At 36.2% G+C, this 19,214-nt stretch overlaps 1 protein-coding gene across 7 annotated transcripts in view; it reads left to right on the top strand.

Annotated features, from left to right (window-relative positions):
• LOC141403645 (uncharacterized) overlaps window positions 1-17,916 on the top strand; it is a 340,358-nt gene extending 322,442 nt beyond the window's left edge. For all 7 annotated transcript variants that reach the window (XM_073986380.1, XM_073986376.1, XM_073986381.1 and 4 more), the window contains one exon: window positions 14,818-17,916. In XM_073986380.1, the coding sequence (XP_073842481.1) occupies window positions 14,818-16,601 (1,784 nt within the window). In that variant the 3' untranslated portion in view covers window positions 16,602-17,916. The remainder of the gene's footprint in view (window positions 1-14,817) is intronic.
• The last annotated feature ends 1,298 nt before the right edge of the window (window positions 17,917-19,214 follow it).

Here is a 19,214-nt window from a genome sequence, read left to right as displayed (position 1 = left end):
GGAGAGGTGTTGTGACCACTAAGAACTTCAAATGTCAAATTACTGCTAGTTCGGTTTAATATTGTAGCTAAAATCATCAAATTACTGAAAATCGAGGGTACCGTTATATGGGGGCTTTCTTGACAATTTTTGGTGGAGAGGTGTGGTGACCACTAAGAATTTCAAATGTCAAATGTTCACATTATAGTCCGGTCAAAATAGACATGCGTATAAGGGGGAAATAGCAAAAATTCCCACAAAGCTGAATTTTGGTGGAGAGCTAGGGTTGGCCATTAGAAGCAACGTCCTAAAAGTCCCCATCGATCCCATGTGTGCAAAACAAGTTATTCGGGGTCAAAGGTCATTTTTTGAGGCATTATTCAGTTTTTTTTAATTTTTCTCAAAAACTGTAATACTAAGCAAAAGCTCGTTAAAGTAAGAGTTGTACATTCAATAATTGTCTACAAGATTGGTCTTTATGATTCTTAAAAAAGACTTACCATTTTCGAGATATCTCGATCTAAAGGTCAAATAAAAAATTAGCCGCGTAAGTACATTATGAGGCGAACCGGTTAAAGTAACGACACTATGTGTTAGATACTTCCGTAAACTTTCAAACGATATCCACTTTGCAGTAATCGGTTCAGTAGAACCGGGTCTAACCCGGTTTTTAAATTTGGCCTTTCGGGTCTAATAACCGGCGAACCGGATCCGCAACCGTTGAAAATTATACATTTCCGTAATCAGCGCAACAAACCCTACCTTCGGACAAAACTTGAAGAAAATCGGAGAGTTTTCGTTGGGGTCGTTCCCGTTGGGCTTTCGATTATACATGTGGGTTACATGGGCTATTTTTGCATAAAATGACTCTAACATTGAATAACTCTACTAAACACACTCCGATTTTGTTGGAATTTTTTTAGAAGTTAGCTATAATTTCGCTCTTCAAGAAAATATATATTTTTTGGGGGGACAGACCCATTTACTTCGCTTATTTTAGCCGGTTCGTCTGAATATGTGCATATTTCCCTTATAAGTGCATAAAAATCATGTGTTTTTTAGAACAGCTATATCTCAAGAATGGTTCCTTCTAAGAAAAAAATTATAAGGGTCAAACTTGTAGGTTATTTTTCTGTCTACAATATTTACTTTAGTCACTTTGTGATTAGATCAACCGTTTTCCAAAAATAAATCCGAAAACATAAAAACCCTTAAATTTTGACCTTTGACCCCGAATAATTTTTTTTGCACACATGGGATCGATGGGGACTTTTAGGACGTTGCTTCTAATGGCAAACCCTAGCTCTCCACCAAAATTCAGCTTTGTGGGATTTTTTGTTATTTCAATGTCTATTTTGACCGGACTATTACAGATAATTCGGTTAAAACTTGTTGGTAAAATTCTCAAAATACCTGAAATCGGGCGGTAACGTTCTATGGGGGCTATTCTAAAACATGGACTTATGTCCACTAGTTATATAAGTTTATTGACATTTAAGAACCCTAAATGTCAATTTATAGCTAAATCGGTCTGAAAATGTAGATAAAAACGTCAAAATGCCGTAAATCGGGGGTACCGTTATATGGGGGCTATACCAAAACGTGGACCTATGTCCACAAGTTTTGTCACATAAGTTTATTGACATTTAAGAACTTCAAATGTCAAATTATAGCTTCATCGGTCTGAAAATGTAGCTAAAAACGTCAAAATACCGTAAATCGGGGGGGGGGGGGGGGTACCGCTATATGGGGGCTATACCAAAACGTGGACCTATGTCCACAACTTTTGTTATATAAATTTATTGATACTTAAGAACCCTAAATGTCAAAATATAGCTTAATCGGTCCGAAAATGTAGCTAAAACCGTCAAAATACCGTAAATCGGGGGGTACCGTTATATGGGGGCTATACCAAAACCTGGACCTATGTCCACAACTTTTGTTATATAAATTTATTGACATTTAAGAACCCTAAATGTCAAATTATAGCTACATCGGTCTGATAATGTAGCTAAAAACGTCAAAATACCGTATATCGGGGGGTACCGTTATATGGGGGCTATACCAAAACGTGGACCTATGTCCACAACTTCTAATATATAAGTTTATTAACACTTAACAACCCTAAATGTCAAATTATAGCTACATCGGTCTGATAATGTAGCTAAAAACGTCAAAATACCGTATATCGGGGGGTACCGTTATATGGGGGCTATACCAAAACGTGGACCTATGTCCACAACTTTTGTTATATATGTTTATTGATACTTAAGAACCCTAAATGTCAAATTATAGCCAAATCGGTCTGAAAATGTAGCTAAAACCGTCAAAATACCGCAAATCGGGGGGTACCGTTATATGGGGGCTATACCAAAACCTGGACCTATGTCCACAACTTTTGTTATATAAGTTTATTGACATTTAAGAACCCTAAATGTCAAATTATAGCTACATCGGTCTGATAATGTAGCTAAAAACGTCAAAATACCGCAAATCGGGGGGTACCGTTATATGGGGGCTATACCAAAACTTGGACCGATATAGCCCATCATCGAACTTGACCTGCCTGCAAACAAAAGACGCATTTTCCCAAAATTTCAGCGTCCTATCTCCATTTTTGTGGATGCTAGAGTGATTACCACAGACGGACGGACGGACGGACGGACGTGCTCAGATCGACTTAGAATTTTACCCTGATCGAGAATATATATACTTTATAGGGTCGCAAATGAGTATTTCAATGCGTTACAAACGGAAAAACAAACTTAATATACCCTCCATACTATGGTGGAGGGTATAAAAAAGTTGCACAGTGAGCTTGAATGCAATTTTCGCGATATAATATTTAAAATCAATTTTTAACAGGTGGTCTCGTTTACTGTTTAGTCATTTAGTCAATCTGGCAACCTTCCTAATCGAGATATCATGTATTTATTGTAATAGATACCAGCAAACTTCTCTACATGTGGTGTCGTAGACACGCCGTTCGGACTCGGCGATAAACAGTAGGTCCCATATCATTGAGCTAATATGAATCGGGGTGCACTCATTGATATGAGAGAAGTCTCCCTTGTCCCGTATGGGATGTTTGTGGAACAATTATTATTATTATTATAGATACCAGCCCATCCTCGTGAACTAATAATCTCATAAAACGTCTTAGTTTAAAGATATTCCTGGTTTGAGACCTAATGGACTTTGTTTGTTCCAATTTTGATGAAATTTGGAAAATGACGCCGAATTCAGACTAGAAATATGTATCCTAATAATACTGAAATCGGTTCAGATTTGGAGTTTTTTGGTGCACCAACAACAAATTCTGTTCATTTTTCACTTATATTTTCGGCCGATTTCATGTATTTGACGCACCAAACACAAAAATATACAGATATTTTGAAGAAATTTGGAAAATTTAACGCAATTCGATCTAGAAAAAATTTTATATTGAAATCATGGTGGTGTAGGGTATCCTATAGTCGGCTTCGCCCGATTTTAATGCTTTCCTTACTGGTTTAGATTGAAATCGTGGTGATGTAGGGTATCATATAGTCGACTCCGCCCGACTTTAATTCTTTTCTTACTGGTTTTAATAATAACAAGTAAGAAAAGCGTTAAGTTCGGTCGGGCCGAACTTTTTATACCCTCCACCACAAATTTCAGCCATTTCGGTGGATTAATGTGGCCACAACCTTCAAAATACCGAAATTCGGAAGGTACCGTTCTATGGGGGCTATATGATGGCGTGGACCTATACCTACAAATTTCTGGGGGAAAGTTTTATACGCGTAAAGAAGACTAAATACCAAATTTCAGCCATATGGGTGTGATAATGAGGCTAAAACGTTCAAAATATCGAAAATCGGGAGATATTGTATTATGGGGACTATATCAATACGTGGACCTATATAAACATTTTATGGTAGAAATATTTCTTAGCTTCTGGAAACACAAAATACCAAATTACAACCAATTCTGTGGTCAAATGGGTCTAATACATTCAAAATATATTAAAATGACGCGTACTTTATATGGGGCCTTATATGGGGGATATACCAAAACGTGGACCTATATAACCCAACTTTGGTAGGGATATTTTTTGGCCTCTGGAGACACAAAGTACCAAATTACAACCGATTCGGTAGTAAAATGGGCCAAATATCTTAAAAATTCCTTAAAACGACGACGCGTCACGCGTCATTTTGTATGGGGGCTATACGAAAGCGTGGACCTACATAGCCCGCTTTCAATACCAAAAGTCCTACGTAAATGTAACATATTTTCCCAAAATTTCATCAACCTACGTCAATCCGTTCGGACGCTAGAGTGATTTCCACAGACGGACAGACGGACGGACATGGCTATATCGATGTAGAATTGCACGCTGATCAAGAATATATATAGTTTGTGGGGTCTACAATGATTATTTCGAGTAGTTACAAACGTAGTGACAAACTTAATATGGTAATATTCAAAAATGTTTTACAATCGTTGAAGTTGAGGTTCACCATTTAATAAGACGCGAACTGTTAATATATTTTATAAAATATGAATATATTTATATTAATTGAAGTGTTTTAGCCACGATCTCATAGTATGGACCATAACAAATAATTTTAGTGGAAGCTGTGTTCGTGGTAATATTAAAAAATGGGTAAAAATGTGTTGAAGTTTACAAGTTTTTTTGTGTTCTTTTTTGATTTCTGGTCAAACCACGGAAAATTCAGACCTGAGCTCAAAGAAAGAATTGAATAATACTCCTTGGGCAACATGGCTCTGATGTATGACTTTTCGATATATACACTGCATCCCCCTAAAATCGATGCTGACATTTTGAAGTTTTGAAATCTGGGTTTTTTTGAATTTTTCTTATAATTGGAGGGCGCAACCAGATAATTACCCAAACTATTTATTGGATTGTAGAACTCGTGATTCCACGTCGTTTGATGTATATCTCATGAGTGTGCTTCATACAGCTCCCTAGTAATAGGAGTCCAAATTCGAAATTTTGGTGCGTAAATTTTCTTCAAAAACCTATTTTTTGGCTTCAAAATTTACAACTGTGACTCAGGTACCCTTGAACCCCGCGTGATTTTAGTTTTTTTACGCGCCGGATCTGATGAACCCTTCCGCGTTCGAATCCATCCACTAAAACGCCAGATATAGATAGCTTGAAAGTAGGAAATTCTGCAAAATTATATTTTGATGATTCCGCGCATTGAACCGCGATTTTCTTTGGTTGTTTTTACATAAATGGAATCCTTTATACGCGATTATATTATTTTCCAAAACCGTGTGGCATAAATTACCGAGATTCTGGAGTAATATTCGTATTTCGTATAAAATAGAATTTGGTAGCACATCCGCGGTTATTGACGAATTTGTTTAAAATTTGTTATAATGACGTATTTTTTATAGGCGGTCACTGAAATCGGATGCGCCTTATAATCGTATGTACATCGCGCAATTTTTACCCACATAAAGGTTTTTTGAACAGTAAGATGCAGCTGACAGCACACTTTGGCCGCTGAATGAAAAGTGGAAAAATCGCTACATATTGATAGAGATGCACTCGCTGTATCTGAAAAGCGCATGCGCCTTAACTGATTTTAACGAATTCGCGAATTATACGTTTTTTAACTTTTATGTTTTTTCTTTGGTTATAATTTCAATATTACTTTCTATTTCATAATCCTATTGTTTATCAAAGTAAGCAAATACACTTTCGGGTTTGTCATCGCGTTTTCCCTGAAGAAGTTTCAGCGAAGTCCGTCAGTCCTTGCATCGAAATTTAGCGAAATAGTAGAATAACTCCCAAAAATGTTTTTTTCTATTTTCGTATTAAACAAAATAATATATTATTGAAATAATTTCCAACACTAACAGCCTGTTCATGTACATATGTCGACCGAAAGGTTTCTTGCGCTTTGGAAGTGGAAAAAAATCATTTTCTGTTCATGTAAACGCCTTCGAAACGAAAATCTATGCGACCGACAAGCCCTACGAAATAACACGTAAACGTACACTTTTCCATTAAATTTGGGTTTATGTATTTCGAAAGGACTGTCTCTTATAGAAAGAGAATGTCAAAATCACTCACTTGCTTTGTAGCTGCCGAGTAGAACGTAAACTCGCGAATAACACCGAAAATCTTAAAACAAATTTATGCAACACATTCTTGAAACAAAATAAAAATTTTACAGATACGTTTCAATGGCGCTTTCATTCATTATTTTGAAGAAATCAATTAAATAAAATAATTCAAAATACCGACACATTTTATTTTTCAAACAAAACAAATCACACATATTCCAATATTTGTATGTATATGTGGATTTTTTTTTCATTTCTCATTTGGCTCTCATTTATGGAACATAGTTGTACAAATGTACATTCAAATTAGTAGTATTTCGCATAGGATACGTAACGGCAGTCGCACGATAGTTTGCGAAATACATGAACGCATTTTTAGACGGAAGCGAGCGACTGCTTTCCTTTCGTACAGGTTTCCGTGCGACATACATGAACAGGCGGTAAGTTTTCGTCTTTTGTTGTTGCTGTAATATGGCAGTTATAAATTCTATCGTTAAAATTTTGGTCTCATATTTTTCTACGCGTTGTCTAGAATCTGTACGTATTTCTAATTTATTTTTTCGAGTTTTATTTGTACTCTAAATTAGAATAAATTAAATTTACTCCAAGATTTTTTCAGTATTTCTTGATTTCCCGCGAAAATAGAAATACATTTAGTAGATATTTAGGCATCTACGGATAGATAATAATTGCTGTTAACGTCTTATATATACATTTTCTTATTACAGCAAAAATTGAATTTTTAAATATTTGTTCTTTATAACGGAATAAAACCCCCCATAACTTTGGAGCGCAGCATCCAATTTTGTGAACGCGAACAGATTTAAAACCACGACTTTTTTCTTAATCTATGTTCCAAAAATTGCGGATGTGCTCGCAAAAATTTTTTTAACATTTCTTCCAATGGAATTGCAAAAGAAATTTGAAATTTACCATATACCCCCATCCTATGGTGGAGGGTATAAAAATATAAGATTTTTTCCACATTGGCTTCATCTTCACATTTTTTCAATATTTATTCCCATTCTCATTTTTAAAGCCTTTTTTATTATCCAGGCAAATAAGCCGATTATGTTGCAACTTTATCTTTTGCAATGTATTTAATTAGATATGCACACATACATACATACATACATATGTATTACATGAATTTTTTAATAGAATCCATAATTTATTTCCTCAAATCAATCTCAGTGTCTGGTCGCACAGCAAAGCAAAGTGGAATCTTATTCTGTCACAATTGTGCACACGAGACTTTTCAATACACTCTTTCATACTTAATTATTTTAATTTGTATTCTTTTGTCGCTTCTCTTTCGTTTGTATTCGTTCATGGATTTTCTGTATTTGCTGGGAAAAATCTGCCTTTGAAAATGTTTTTTCTCTTTCATATTTTTACTTTTCGTTTTATATCATTCTTAAATGGGTCACACACACTTTGTGTAAGGCTTGTAGTCGTCTCAATGACATCCATAAACTGACTTACGTGTCTACCAACGCGTTAACATGTGTGTGTTTATGTATGTTCCTACAAAAGTTTATCTTGCATCAATGTAAGAAAGCTTTCCGTGTAAATTACTTTCATAATCCTTTGCATATAGAACATATACAACTGTACCGTATTGTTGAAACATGTGTATGTTACAGTAGATTTCTGATAACTGGTTACGGTTTAGGACTCACACAGAAATCCCAATAAACGATTTGTCTTAGGATTACACTTGAGCGTTATGCCAGATTTTGGTCTAAACCCGACTAACCTTAAAAATGTTGCCTTTAATTCTAAAGTCCTAAATATGAAATTTAATGGCGATCGGTTGGTGCTAACACGGCTTCTCTCCTGTCTTTACGGCAATCTTCATCTTCTGAAAGGGTCCGGGATTTCCTTTCAAAGTGGTTGGGCTCGCATTCTTCATGTCCGAGCTCACTGTGTCGCCCTCTGTCAAAGGTTTCTTGGAACAGTCTGCTCTGCATGGGTCTTGACGAGGTTTACCAGAGATATTTGAAATCTGTAAATCATTTTTATACCCTCCACCATAATATGGAGGGTATAATTAAATTTGTCATTCCGTTTGTAACACATCGAAATATTCATCGGTGACCCTATAAAAAATATATCGTCACCATAAATGCTCGAAGACGTAACCCACATGAAAATCGAAATTAGTTTTTTGATGGAATCTGTTACACAACGCTAAAATACGTGCTTCTACGTTCAAAAATAACGATCCCATTCAATAAATGGCATTTCGGAAAATAGGATAACATTGCAGATTTTGTTGTAATGACGGATCCCAAAACCATGCGTTTTCACAGTTTTAGTTTCATTAATTACTCCCATTCATACATGATTGAGACTACTGAGCCGATTTTCATAAAAGTTTCAGAAAATGTACCGGGATAATCCTGGTGAAAATAGGCTACATATCCCCTGATGAAAATAAGCTATATACATTTTGTGGAATTTATGCGAAGCGGGGTTTGAAAATTAATTCGATAGATAGGTGGTTGTGTCTCCGACCCGAGGCACTTATTTGTGGCCTTAAGGCCCGACTACGCCCACTTTTTTAAATATGTTATATCTCCAAAACTACTAAACCGATTTCCATGTCATTTTCAGATGATGTACTGGGATGGCCCTTGGTGAAAAAAGGCTATATATTTTGTTCAATTTCAGAGGTGCGGGTTATGCCCTGCACCCTATTTTGTAAAATGCACCATATATGTAAAACTTACGAACCATAAGACCCAACCACTCCCACTTTATTAAATATGTTACAAATCATTGGAAATACCAGATGTTATTCATAACGAAGCTTTGGTCTTTTTGGAAAGCAAATGTTTAAATTAGAAGGCAACATATCGATAGATATAGCTTCATCACTGGACATTCATTTGAATGAAAGGCACACATGCAACATTAAATAGAAATTATCATCTGAAACGAATGTACGATTGCACAAAAAAATTCCCTAGACGCTTTAGGTCGATTCTTGAAGGATTTAAGAAGCAAATCACGTTCAGACAAGCACTTCCAGTTATACTATTGCAGCATGTGAAATAAAAGTATGCCTCAAGTAATCAGTTTTTGGCGGTATGTTAAAATTTCATATCGGCACCAACATTTCTGAAGATTTTTTATTTATAGTCCCCAATTAGCGATGCAAGAAAAATATAATTGATGATTTAATAAAAGGTAAGATAAAACAAGGGCCAGCAACGCGGACCTGGTCGGCTAGTATTCTATAAAATAGTTTTTAAATTTATAATGTTTTTTGCTTCTTTTTGTTGGGTTACGTCTTCGGGCATTTATGGTGACGATATATTCTTGATCAGGCTAAAATTCTAAGTCAATATAACCATGTCCGTCCGTCCGTCGCTCGCATTTTTTAGATAGAGCTTTTCAATTTGGTATAGAAGTTTCTATTACTCCTAGAAGCTATATAGGTCCAATTTCTGATATAGCCTGTTATTTGGTCTTCGTTGGGGATATAAAACTTTCCCCCAAAAACTTGTCGGAACGGTACCTCCCGATTTTCGGTGTTTTGAAGGTTGTGGCCTAAATATTCCTCAGAAAGGGCTGAGGGTTCCTATATATGGGGGATATAGAAGCGAACCTCTTTACTTTCGGTATTTTGAAGGTTTTACCGAAATATCGGAAATTTTGTATTTAGTCTTCTTTGATCCTAAAAACTTTCCGCCAGAAATTTGTAGGTATAGATCGACGTTTTGATATAGCCCCCATGGAACGGTACCTCCCGTATTTCGGTATTTTGAAGGTTAGCCACATTGTTTTACCGAACGTGCTGAAATTTTGTATTTAGACTTCTTCATAAACGAAAGGAAATCAATTGTTTCATTTTACTTCAATACAACTCGTGGTGGAGGGTATAACAAGTTCATCCTGGCCAAACTTAACGCCGTTCTTACTTGTTCCTATTCGGTTGTTCGTATATATTTATATATTTTTCAGTAATATGGGTTTGGTTCTTCTGTGTACAGATTCGAAAATTCTCCAACCTGAACTGACTGCCTCCATAAATAATGTGGAGATAGGTGTGTTCACCGGGGCAATTAAATAAATGCAGAGTGTCGTACGGTCCCATTCGACTTGCAGAGCATGTGTTAGCTACCGTGCAATCAATTTTGGCCCAATGCAATTTGAGGCGGCCGCATCGTCCGGATCTCAACTGGTCTAAAACCACTCGTGTTTGACTTGGCTCGTTGATGAAGACTTTCTTGCTTCAACCTTTGGACCACTTTCTCCCTGGTGTCATGACAAGGAACTTGTTGCAGTCCTCAAGGCGGCATTCTGTCAGGTTTGAATATTCTAATCGAAATTGCATTTGCAATCTACACAATAGCAGTAGACTATCCCCGTATTTTCACATACAATATCAGGAACCTATGACTTATCCTGATGACGTTATTTTTAGTTCATAGTACTAAAATACGTAAATATACAAAATCCGATCAGAGACTCATAATGAAATTTGATTTGGAAAATTTCTTCTTTTTACACAATCCCCAAAAAGTGAAGTATTTTAGGAGATTTTGACTCAGTATGGAATAAATTTTAATTAAGAGTCTAAAAGTTTAACAAATAATTTCTACCTATAATATCTAATTTTGTATCGTCATTTTCTTAACAAAGTATTTTACTTAGATAAATAGTTTGTTCTGGGACTTACAATGAAATTTTGTGTAGAATATTTCTTGTTTTACACCTTTCGTCTAGAACTAAATTTCATGTTACTTTCATTCATCAACTCGAAAAAAGAACAAAACAAATTTATTCAAAAATATTTGGGTGTTTTGTAGGCAAACTTGATGTATATATTTTCTTGATATATATTGCAAATACATATTTCATTTATTCGGCGGCTTATATTTGATGGAGAATATTATTGTCTTTGACGTCTTCTATCTAGAATGAAGTTTTGTGGGACAAAGCTTAATAAACTCAGATAAAGTACAACATTCCAAGGAATCTGATGTCGAATATTTCAAAACCTGTACAAATGGGCGGAACTTGCCTCACCTATTTAGGTTACTTCCCGACGTAAACGTTCAAAACGCCGACACACGTGGCTTCTTTTTTTCGGCCCACTTTCATAATCTGTGCGGGGTTGCTTGTAATTTAGAAAAAAGTTCAATTTTGTTGTACTGTGTTATGAAAGTGACTCTATCAGTTCAATAGTTAAAGTGTGTCGAAATTCACCCGTCGACGTTAAACAGTTCCGGTCATATTACCCCTGCTTGGATTACTCGCTGTGGGTTTTAGACTTCTTATTTCGGAATTCAACAAACGACTGGTGCTCACACATATAGTTTATTAACCAATGTTTCAAACGCGACTAGGGGGAAGTCTTCTCCATGTCCTCATACGGTTTGGCATGGTTGACGGATTCGAAGGCTTTCGTGGTGAATGGTAAATTCTCTGAACAATCAGATTTCTCATGGTTCAAAAAAGTACGGCGGACAGAGTTTGATTGAAAGAGAGTTTGAGCCAAGGGATATAACAGGATGCCGGGACGCATCAATTGTCAGACAAGGTGCCACAATGGTGATGTCTGGCGAGCTATGGCAATCTCTTCTTATCCTAGGAGAAGCGTCTTCGTTTACCGTGTAAAATGTGGAGCAATCAATTTGGCCAACGCTTTACTTATTTTGTCATTGCCTACAGTCTACAATTTCCCTGACTTTGTTGCGTAGACCTCTGCAATTGAATTGCAGGAGCGATGCATTTTCGCGGTGCTGAACTACAACATGTGGTATTAGATTCTGCCTTTTTTGTTGTTGGCGTCTGGTATTATTGCGACGACGATTTATGCTGGAAGATGATCTGGCGCAGAAATCAGCAGCATAACTCCTATCGCAGTAGTCCTTGAGGCGATTAAGACCAGAGCAGCATAATAAGTGCTCCCTACCCTACATCCATTACATTTCACTGATGTTGACGTGCAGAGGATGCGGATCTGGCAAAGGGAACAAATTTATTGACCGGGGGTTTTCTCTATTCCCGCACGGACCAAAAGAGCTTGGAGCAGGGATTTCGGCATATATACGAACACAAACATATAATTGTTGAGGTGACAATCTCTCGTAAAGGTTTCTTCGAGTCAATCCGGTGCATAGAACCGGTCGCCCTGGCCTTGTATACGACTCTTATTCGGTGGTTTCGTATTTTTCTGCTCTTCAGAATGGAGTCTGTTTTGAACCCTGACAGTTGCTTTTTATTTGCTATGAGCTTCGTCCACCATATTGTGAACATCCTTGTGTGGACTTCACAGAGAATTTCTTTCTCTGGCAATTACTGTCGGACTCGCAGTCGTGATCGTTGACTGTCGCTGAGGATTGGGTCAAGATTGGACTCCACTGAGCTTCTTTATCTCATACTCCTTTTTGTATACCCTCGTCGGGCACCCAGTAAAGTATATATGTATGGTCTTGATCAGCAAAAGTCGTTATAACGATATCCGTCCGTATCTGTCTTGAAATAAAGATAAAGTTCGCAAAATTTAAGAAAGAGCTGGTACAAATGTTTATGATACTCCTAGGATGTTTGGTATTTAAAATAGGCTATATCGGTCCAAATTTTGATATAGCCACCAACGGTACCTCCCGATTTTCAGTATTATTAGGATTTTACATATATTTGTTGACAGAACTATCTGCAACTTGACATTCGAGGTTCCCACTGGTCACAAAACTCTTCACCATAAGGTGTCAACATAGATCCATATTTTGGTATAGTCCCTATTTAACGATACCTCCCGATTTTCGGTATTTTGAGGATTTTAGCTACAACATTTAACCCAAATATATGTATTTCTCTATTTGAGGTTCCCTGCAGTCACGAAACTTCTCCACTAAGAATTGTCAACATAGGTCCATGTTTTAGTGTAGCCCCTATAAAATGGTAACAACGGATTTTAGGCATTTTGTGGATTTAGCTGCATTTTTTGAGCGAACTACCTGTTATATGGTATTTGAAGTTCCTAATTGTTAAAAATCTTCTCCACCAAACATTGTGAATATTGGTCCATGTTTCGATATTGCCTAAATATAGCGTTTCTTTCGGATTTTAGATATTTCGGAAATTTTAGCTACATTTTTTTACCAAACTACCCGTAATTTTACATTTGAAGTCAAAAAACTTCTCCACCAAAAATTATCAACATTGCATTATGTTTTGATATAGCCCCCATATAACGGAACCTCTCGATTTCCGGTACTTTGAAATATGACATTTGAGGTTACCAATGGTCAAAAATTTTTCGACCAAATATTGTGAACATTGGTCCATATTTTGATATAGCCCCATATAACGGTACCTCCGGATTTTAGGTATTTTGAGCTGCAACATAGGTCCATGGTTTGGTAAATACTTCTCCACCAAAACTTGTTAATGAAAGTTCATAAAAAAATCGTATAGCACCCATGGACATTTTTTTATATTTTATTAACTGACTATTTTGAAAAGCACAATAGAAGTCGTCATCCCAAAAAAAAGACGCCGACCCTCCTAATTGTGAGGCAGGACATTGTCGAAAGTTTGGTTTACTGCTGTAATAAGCAATATCAACAAATTAGTTATGTGTTCTTCCGTTGAGATTTACCGAACGCATAGCAGTTGGAAAGATTTGGTTTTGTTTGCAAGGGAAGTTGCTGGGGTTTGAGTAGTGCCAAAGAAATTCTCCATCAAAGTGTTTCTTTGGACACGTATCTATTTGAGCGAGCAATTCACACTTGGGTATAACAAGTTTCTTGTTGAAAAACAAGAAACAAGGGAACTGATGAAGATCTGTGGCGAGATCTGAAACTATAGTCTTCCCTGCCTTACCCCTTGTTACTCCTATTTTGAAAAGCGAAAACTAATTATTCCATGTAACTTCAGAATATTTAATGGTGGAGGAGGATATAAAAAGTTCGGCAGCGCGGAACAAAACTCTTTCTTACTTGTTTTTCTTTGTCTTCAGTGGGGTATGGGCGCAAATAAAATTTATATTGATAATTTAGTTTATATCCGAATATTAGCAAGACCAGATTTTTTAATCTCCGACTAACTACAAATCCGCAACCAAACTCGTTGGTTATACCATTGCAGCTATCTTACTTCCTATATGGCAGTATTATCGGCCTTGTATTTTGCAGTAAGTAAAATGTACCTTCGGAACATTCCACGTCCTTAAAATGTTTCCTGGTTCATCAACATTTGGGGATTTGTTTCTCATTTCCTTTGTTTTTCATGGTAATATGCTTGAAATAGGCTTAGACAAAACTCTCTAGTTCGCATTTAAGAGCGCATCTACAAATCGACTTTTCACGTGTTTTTCTTTATTTTAAGGAAAAACTTCAAAAATACTGAATATTCTTTTCAACTTTCTTTAGTCTTTTTCTCGCAGTGTAGTCGATGGACAGCATATGTTTCGTAATATCTGAAATTGTGTCTTTTTCTACGGAACCCAATGCCTTTACACATCCAATTTTATTGGCGATGACTTTGTTTTAAATATTTTTTTAATAAACAATATTCTTGTTGCCATATTTGTTAAAGCGGCCCAAAGTACATTATATTCTGCCAACCAAGGTGGCGTAGTCTTTCTTTCTCTTGCATAATTTTTGCTATTAATAAGTAATAATATGAATAATTTTATTTCGATTAAATTGTTAAGTAACTTATTGACCACAGTAATACATAATAACGTGTTCTTTTTTTAATTTCATATAATTTTCCAACGTTAAGATGAGCCACAACAGCAGCAGCAGTCGCAAAAGTTATGCGAAACATTACACACATCCGCCAATATAATATCAATGGACATACTGGATAATTTCAAACTAAAAGATAGCAAAAAGGATAAAAAGAAAAAGCGGAATAAGGAAAAATTATCCAATACTATTGATGCGAAATTCTCATCGCATGGTATAAATCGAACAAAGGAGAAATGCGAAAGGATTTTGAGGCAACATCATAACAATGATGAAATAACCAACATTCCTGGTAGTATATTTGAGGAGGAAGGTATTTTAAACGACAAGCGTGAATGCACTGAAGACGTCGTGAACAATCGAAATAAAATGGAAATTGAATCGCAAATATTCTGGTTGGAGAAGGTTTATGCGCTTAATAAGCAATTGCAAAAGGAAGAAGAATTGGCGGCAAAATTACATGCGAAAATACGCAAACATCAGCTGAAGAAAACCAATCAAACCCAAAAAGAGGTACAATTGGAAATGGACAAATTGGACAACAATCTCGCCCTGCAATGCGGCAACATAAGACGAGTCGAGGCCACATTGATGGAAACCAATGAACAACTGCAAAAGAAATTGGCGATATTGGAACGCCTGAGTTTGGAATACTTGAGGCAACAGGAAAGCGAGCAAACGGAAGAATTTGCAACAAAACAACAAAATTTGGAAAATGAAAATCATGCTGCCGCCGTTGGTTCGTACCAACATCATCAATCATTAGAATCAAAAGAAATGCAAAAAATTGTAATGCTCGATAATATAAAATCAGCGAAAGAAGTTGAGGAATTGCAAAAATTAATAGCCAAACCGAATTGCGAAATACAAACTATGGAAACAGCAATTCCATTAAGAAATTCCGACACGGAAACATGTGGGCCACAAATGAGTGTTGTAACAACATTAAGGCATTGTGATCAGCCTAATGAGGAAGGGCCATTAAATCCTGTATTTTTGACAAATAATGAAAGTCTATCTGCTGCATCGACAATTATTACTAATGCAATACACACTTCACAAGCTGTAGAGGGATTAGAATCCAAAGTATGCATAGCTCATGGAGAGGAAACAACAACAGCAATGGCTGGTTCGCACAATACAACAAGGCCATTGCCAGCCGTCTGTGTTGTGTTAGATAAAAACATGTCGACATCATTTCATGTTCAAAATGCCAAAACCATTAAGAAGCAAATGTTTCATTCGCAGGCAGCAATAACAACAACAACGACAAAAGCAGCAGAAGCTAGAACATTAGCAACATCGCCAGTACAATTTTCAGCAACAGGGATAGCACACACCAAACAACCAATGCCCACTGCACTACCTCCAGCGGCCTCCTCAACAGCATCACCAGCAATACGACAGCCTTCTGGCATAATGGCGAAAGTAACAGCACCACCAGCTCCGCCGCCACCACCACCTAAGCCAAAAGAAATGAATGCATTCAATGCAACGATAACAACAACACCAACAGCACCTACGAAACAACAATGCCCAAATTTTAATCAGCATATGCAACATCCTTCCAAATCATACAAACAAGCAATCTCCTCCTTATCATGTCCTTTAGTACTTGCCGATTTACCAGTATGGCAGCAGCAATGCCAAGCATTTTCATCAGGATCTGCCAAATTGGCAGCCGAATCTTCAGCGTCATTAACATCATTTCATGCAACGAATATGGCGAATATAGCATTGCCAGCAACTACATCATCTCCAGCATCACTGATGGCTATGAATACCATAGACATAAGCCAATTAGGCACCTTGGTGTGAGAAGTTTTCATTTGAATGGTTACCAATGTAGCACTAACTAATATCATCAGGACAAGGATGCAGGTTAATGACTGTGTGTGGTTTTGTATTCACCAAAGGTGTGAAAGTTAATTAAATGATTAAAATAAGTGATTATTGTTGTTGTATTGTAAGCACAAAGTATCCATGCTGCTGAGATAAAGTTGAACATTATTTCAATTCAAAGCCATTTTCAGAACTAAGCAAGTGGGCAAGTATAAGAAGTTAACCACACTTGTGGTATTACTTTGCACTATGATCTCAAATCCATATTTTCTGGCCAAAACTGTTTCAATGTCCATTTTGTATTGCAATTTATTGTTATATATAATATATGTGTAAAAGTAATTATTACGTGTTTTTGCCCAAAATAACGGAAAACGGCCAAACTTCATTGAACAGGGTGGTCCCGTTATATGGAGTCTAAACCAATACATTGACATATTTTAACAATTTTTGGTAAGAAGTATTCTTATCTTCCGAAATGTCCAAGTGCCAAATTTCTGCCGAATCGGTTATAAAATATCGCTAAAACCGCCAATATATCTAAAATCGGGCGGTGTCGTTATATGGGAGCTATGGCAAAAGTTGGACATATTTTGAATACAAGTTTACAGGCTTGTTTTCTGCACCTCTAAACCTCTAAGTATGACTTTTAAGTAAGAACGGTTGAAAAATGTCGCTATGACCGATCAATTTCATTTGAATACTACATAAAATAATAACAAGTATCTAGAAAATAAATCTCCCATCTTAATATACAACAAGTAAGAACGGCGTTAAGTTCGACCCGGCCGAACTTGTTATACCCTCCACCACGAGTTGTATTAAAGTAAAACTGAACAATTAGTTTCGTTTATGAAGAAAACTAAATACAAAATTCCAGCAATTTCGGTAAAACAATGTGGCTATCTTTTAAAATACCGAAAATTTGGAGATACCGTTCTAAGGCCACAACCTTCAAAATACAGAAAATCGGGAGGTACCGTTCAATGGGGGCTATATGAAGGCGTGGGCCTATACCGACAACGAAGACTAACAGCGTGTTTTTGTAAAAATGCTTGCCTGTCACACGAACCGTTCGTACTAAAACGCATACGTTCAAAATTTGGTTCTTGTAATATTTTACGAACCATTCGTTTTTATCTAAAAGCTTTCGGCTATTTCATAAAAGCTTTTATATATCAGGGTTTCCATGATACTTATTTTGTGAATTTTGCATAGGCATCTGCACGTAAAATGTGTTACTTGATGGCAACCCCGATAAACAGATGACAAACAAAAAATAAGAAAAAAATGTAATCAAATTTGTGCAAAAATAATTGTGATAATATGAAGAAACGGATGTGCATATACGCGTGTGCGTCTATAGAAATAAATAAAATTGCATTCCCTTCCAGTTTTCGTGTGTTTTGTGCCATTTATTACTCAAATTATTTAATTTTCATTCAAAACGATGGGTCTTTTCCATTCGTTTAATTTTGACGTATTCGTTCGTCTGATTTTGTTACGAAAACCAAAAAATTACGAAAATAAAAAGCTTTCATTTGTTTGTCACGCGAATACAAACGTCAACGGCTATGAAAACCAAATAGTGTCTTCGTTCATGAAATCGACGAACGAATGGGCAAAAACTTTTTACAAAAACACGCTGTAAGTACCAAATATCAGCCATTTCGGTGTGATAATGAAGCTACAACAAATCGGGTGGTACCGTTCTATGGAAGCTATATCAAAACGTGGACTGATATAGCCGATTTACAATACCAAACATCCTAGGAGTAATATAAGCTCCTATACCAAAGTACAAAGCTCTATCTTAAAAATTGCAAGCAGTTTCTTGATTTCAACAGACGGACGGAGAGACGGGCATGGTTATATCGACTTAGAATTTTACCCTGATCAAGAATATATTTACTTTATAGGGTCTCCGATGAATATTTCCATGCAATACAAACGGAATGAAAAATTTTATTATACCCTCCACCATAATGTGCTTTTTTTCAAAAAAGGGGCAAAAAATGGCTACTGAATTTGTTTAGTACAGACTCCCGGCTAGCTTCTAAAATCGATTTGGCGGAGGTCATATTTGGTCATATTTGTTTAGTTTTTTTAAGTTTAAATTTATTTAAAAAATATATGTAAAAAATAATTTTCAATCTACATAAAAACCCTAATTTTACTACGCTAATTTTGTTTTTAAATTATGAAAATACTCACCACCAGCTGTTCGATTCATAATAACTTTTGTCTCACATCTGTATATTTATGTACGGACACAACACAACAAACAGAGTATATTTTACAACAAATAAATCTTTTTTCATTTTTATACATAAAAGTGCGAACTTTGACACTGCGCCAAGAAACGGTATCCACCGGTATTAACAGAAACTAATTGTTTTCGGTTGAATTGCAGTGTTTTTTATTATACCGCGCAAAAAAAAACTAAAATTTTGAAACCTCCAAAAAATTGTTCCGGCTAAAAATTTTTTGATTGAAGCCATAGTGCATATATCTCAAAAACGGTAAAAGCTACGAAAATATTATGCTGGTCAATCTTGTATAGAATTTTCACTGCTACAACATTTTCTT

Source organism: Musca autumnalis, unplaced genomic scaffold, assembly GCF_047663935.1.
Source record: "Musca autumnalis isolate F117 unplaced genomic scaffold, ASM4766393v1 scaffold_4, whole genome shotgun sequence".
Lineage (NCBI taxonomy): Eukaryota > Metazoa > Arthropoda > Insecta > Diptera > Muscidae > Musca > Musca autumnalis.
Note: the sequence above shows the minus strand (reverse complement) of the source record. Positions and strands in the feature narration are given on the sequence as shown.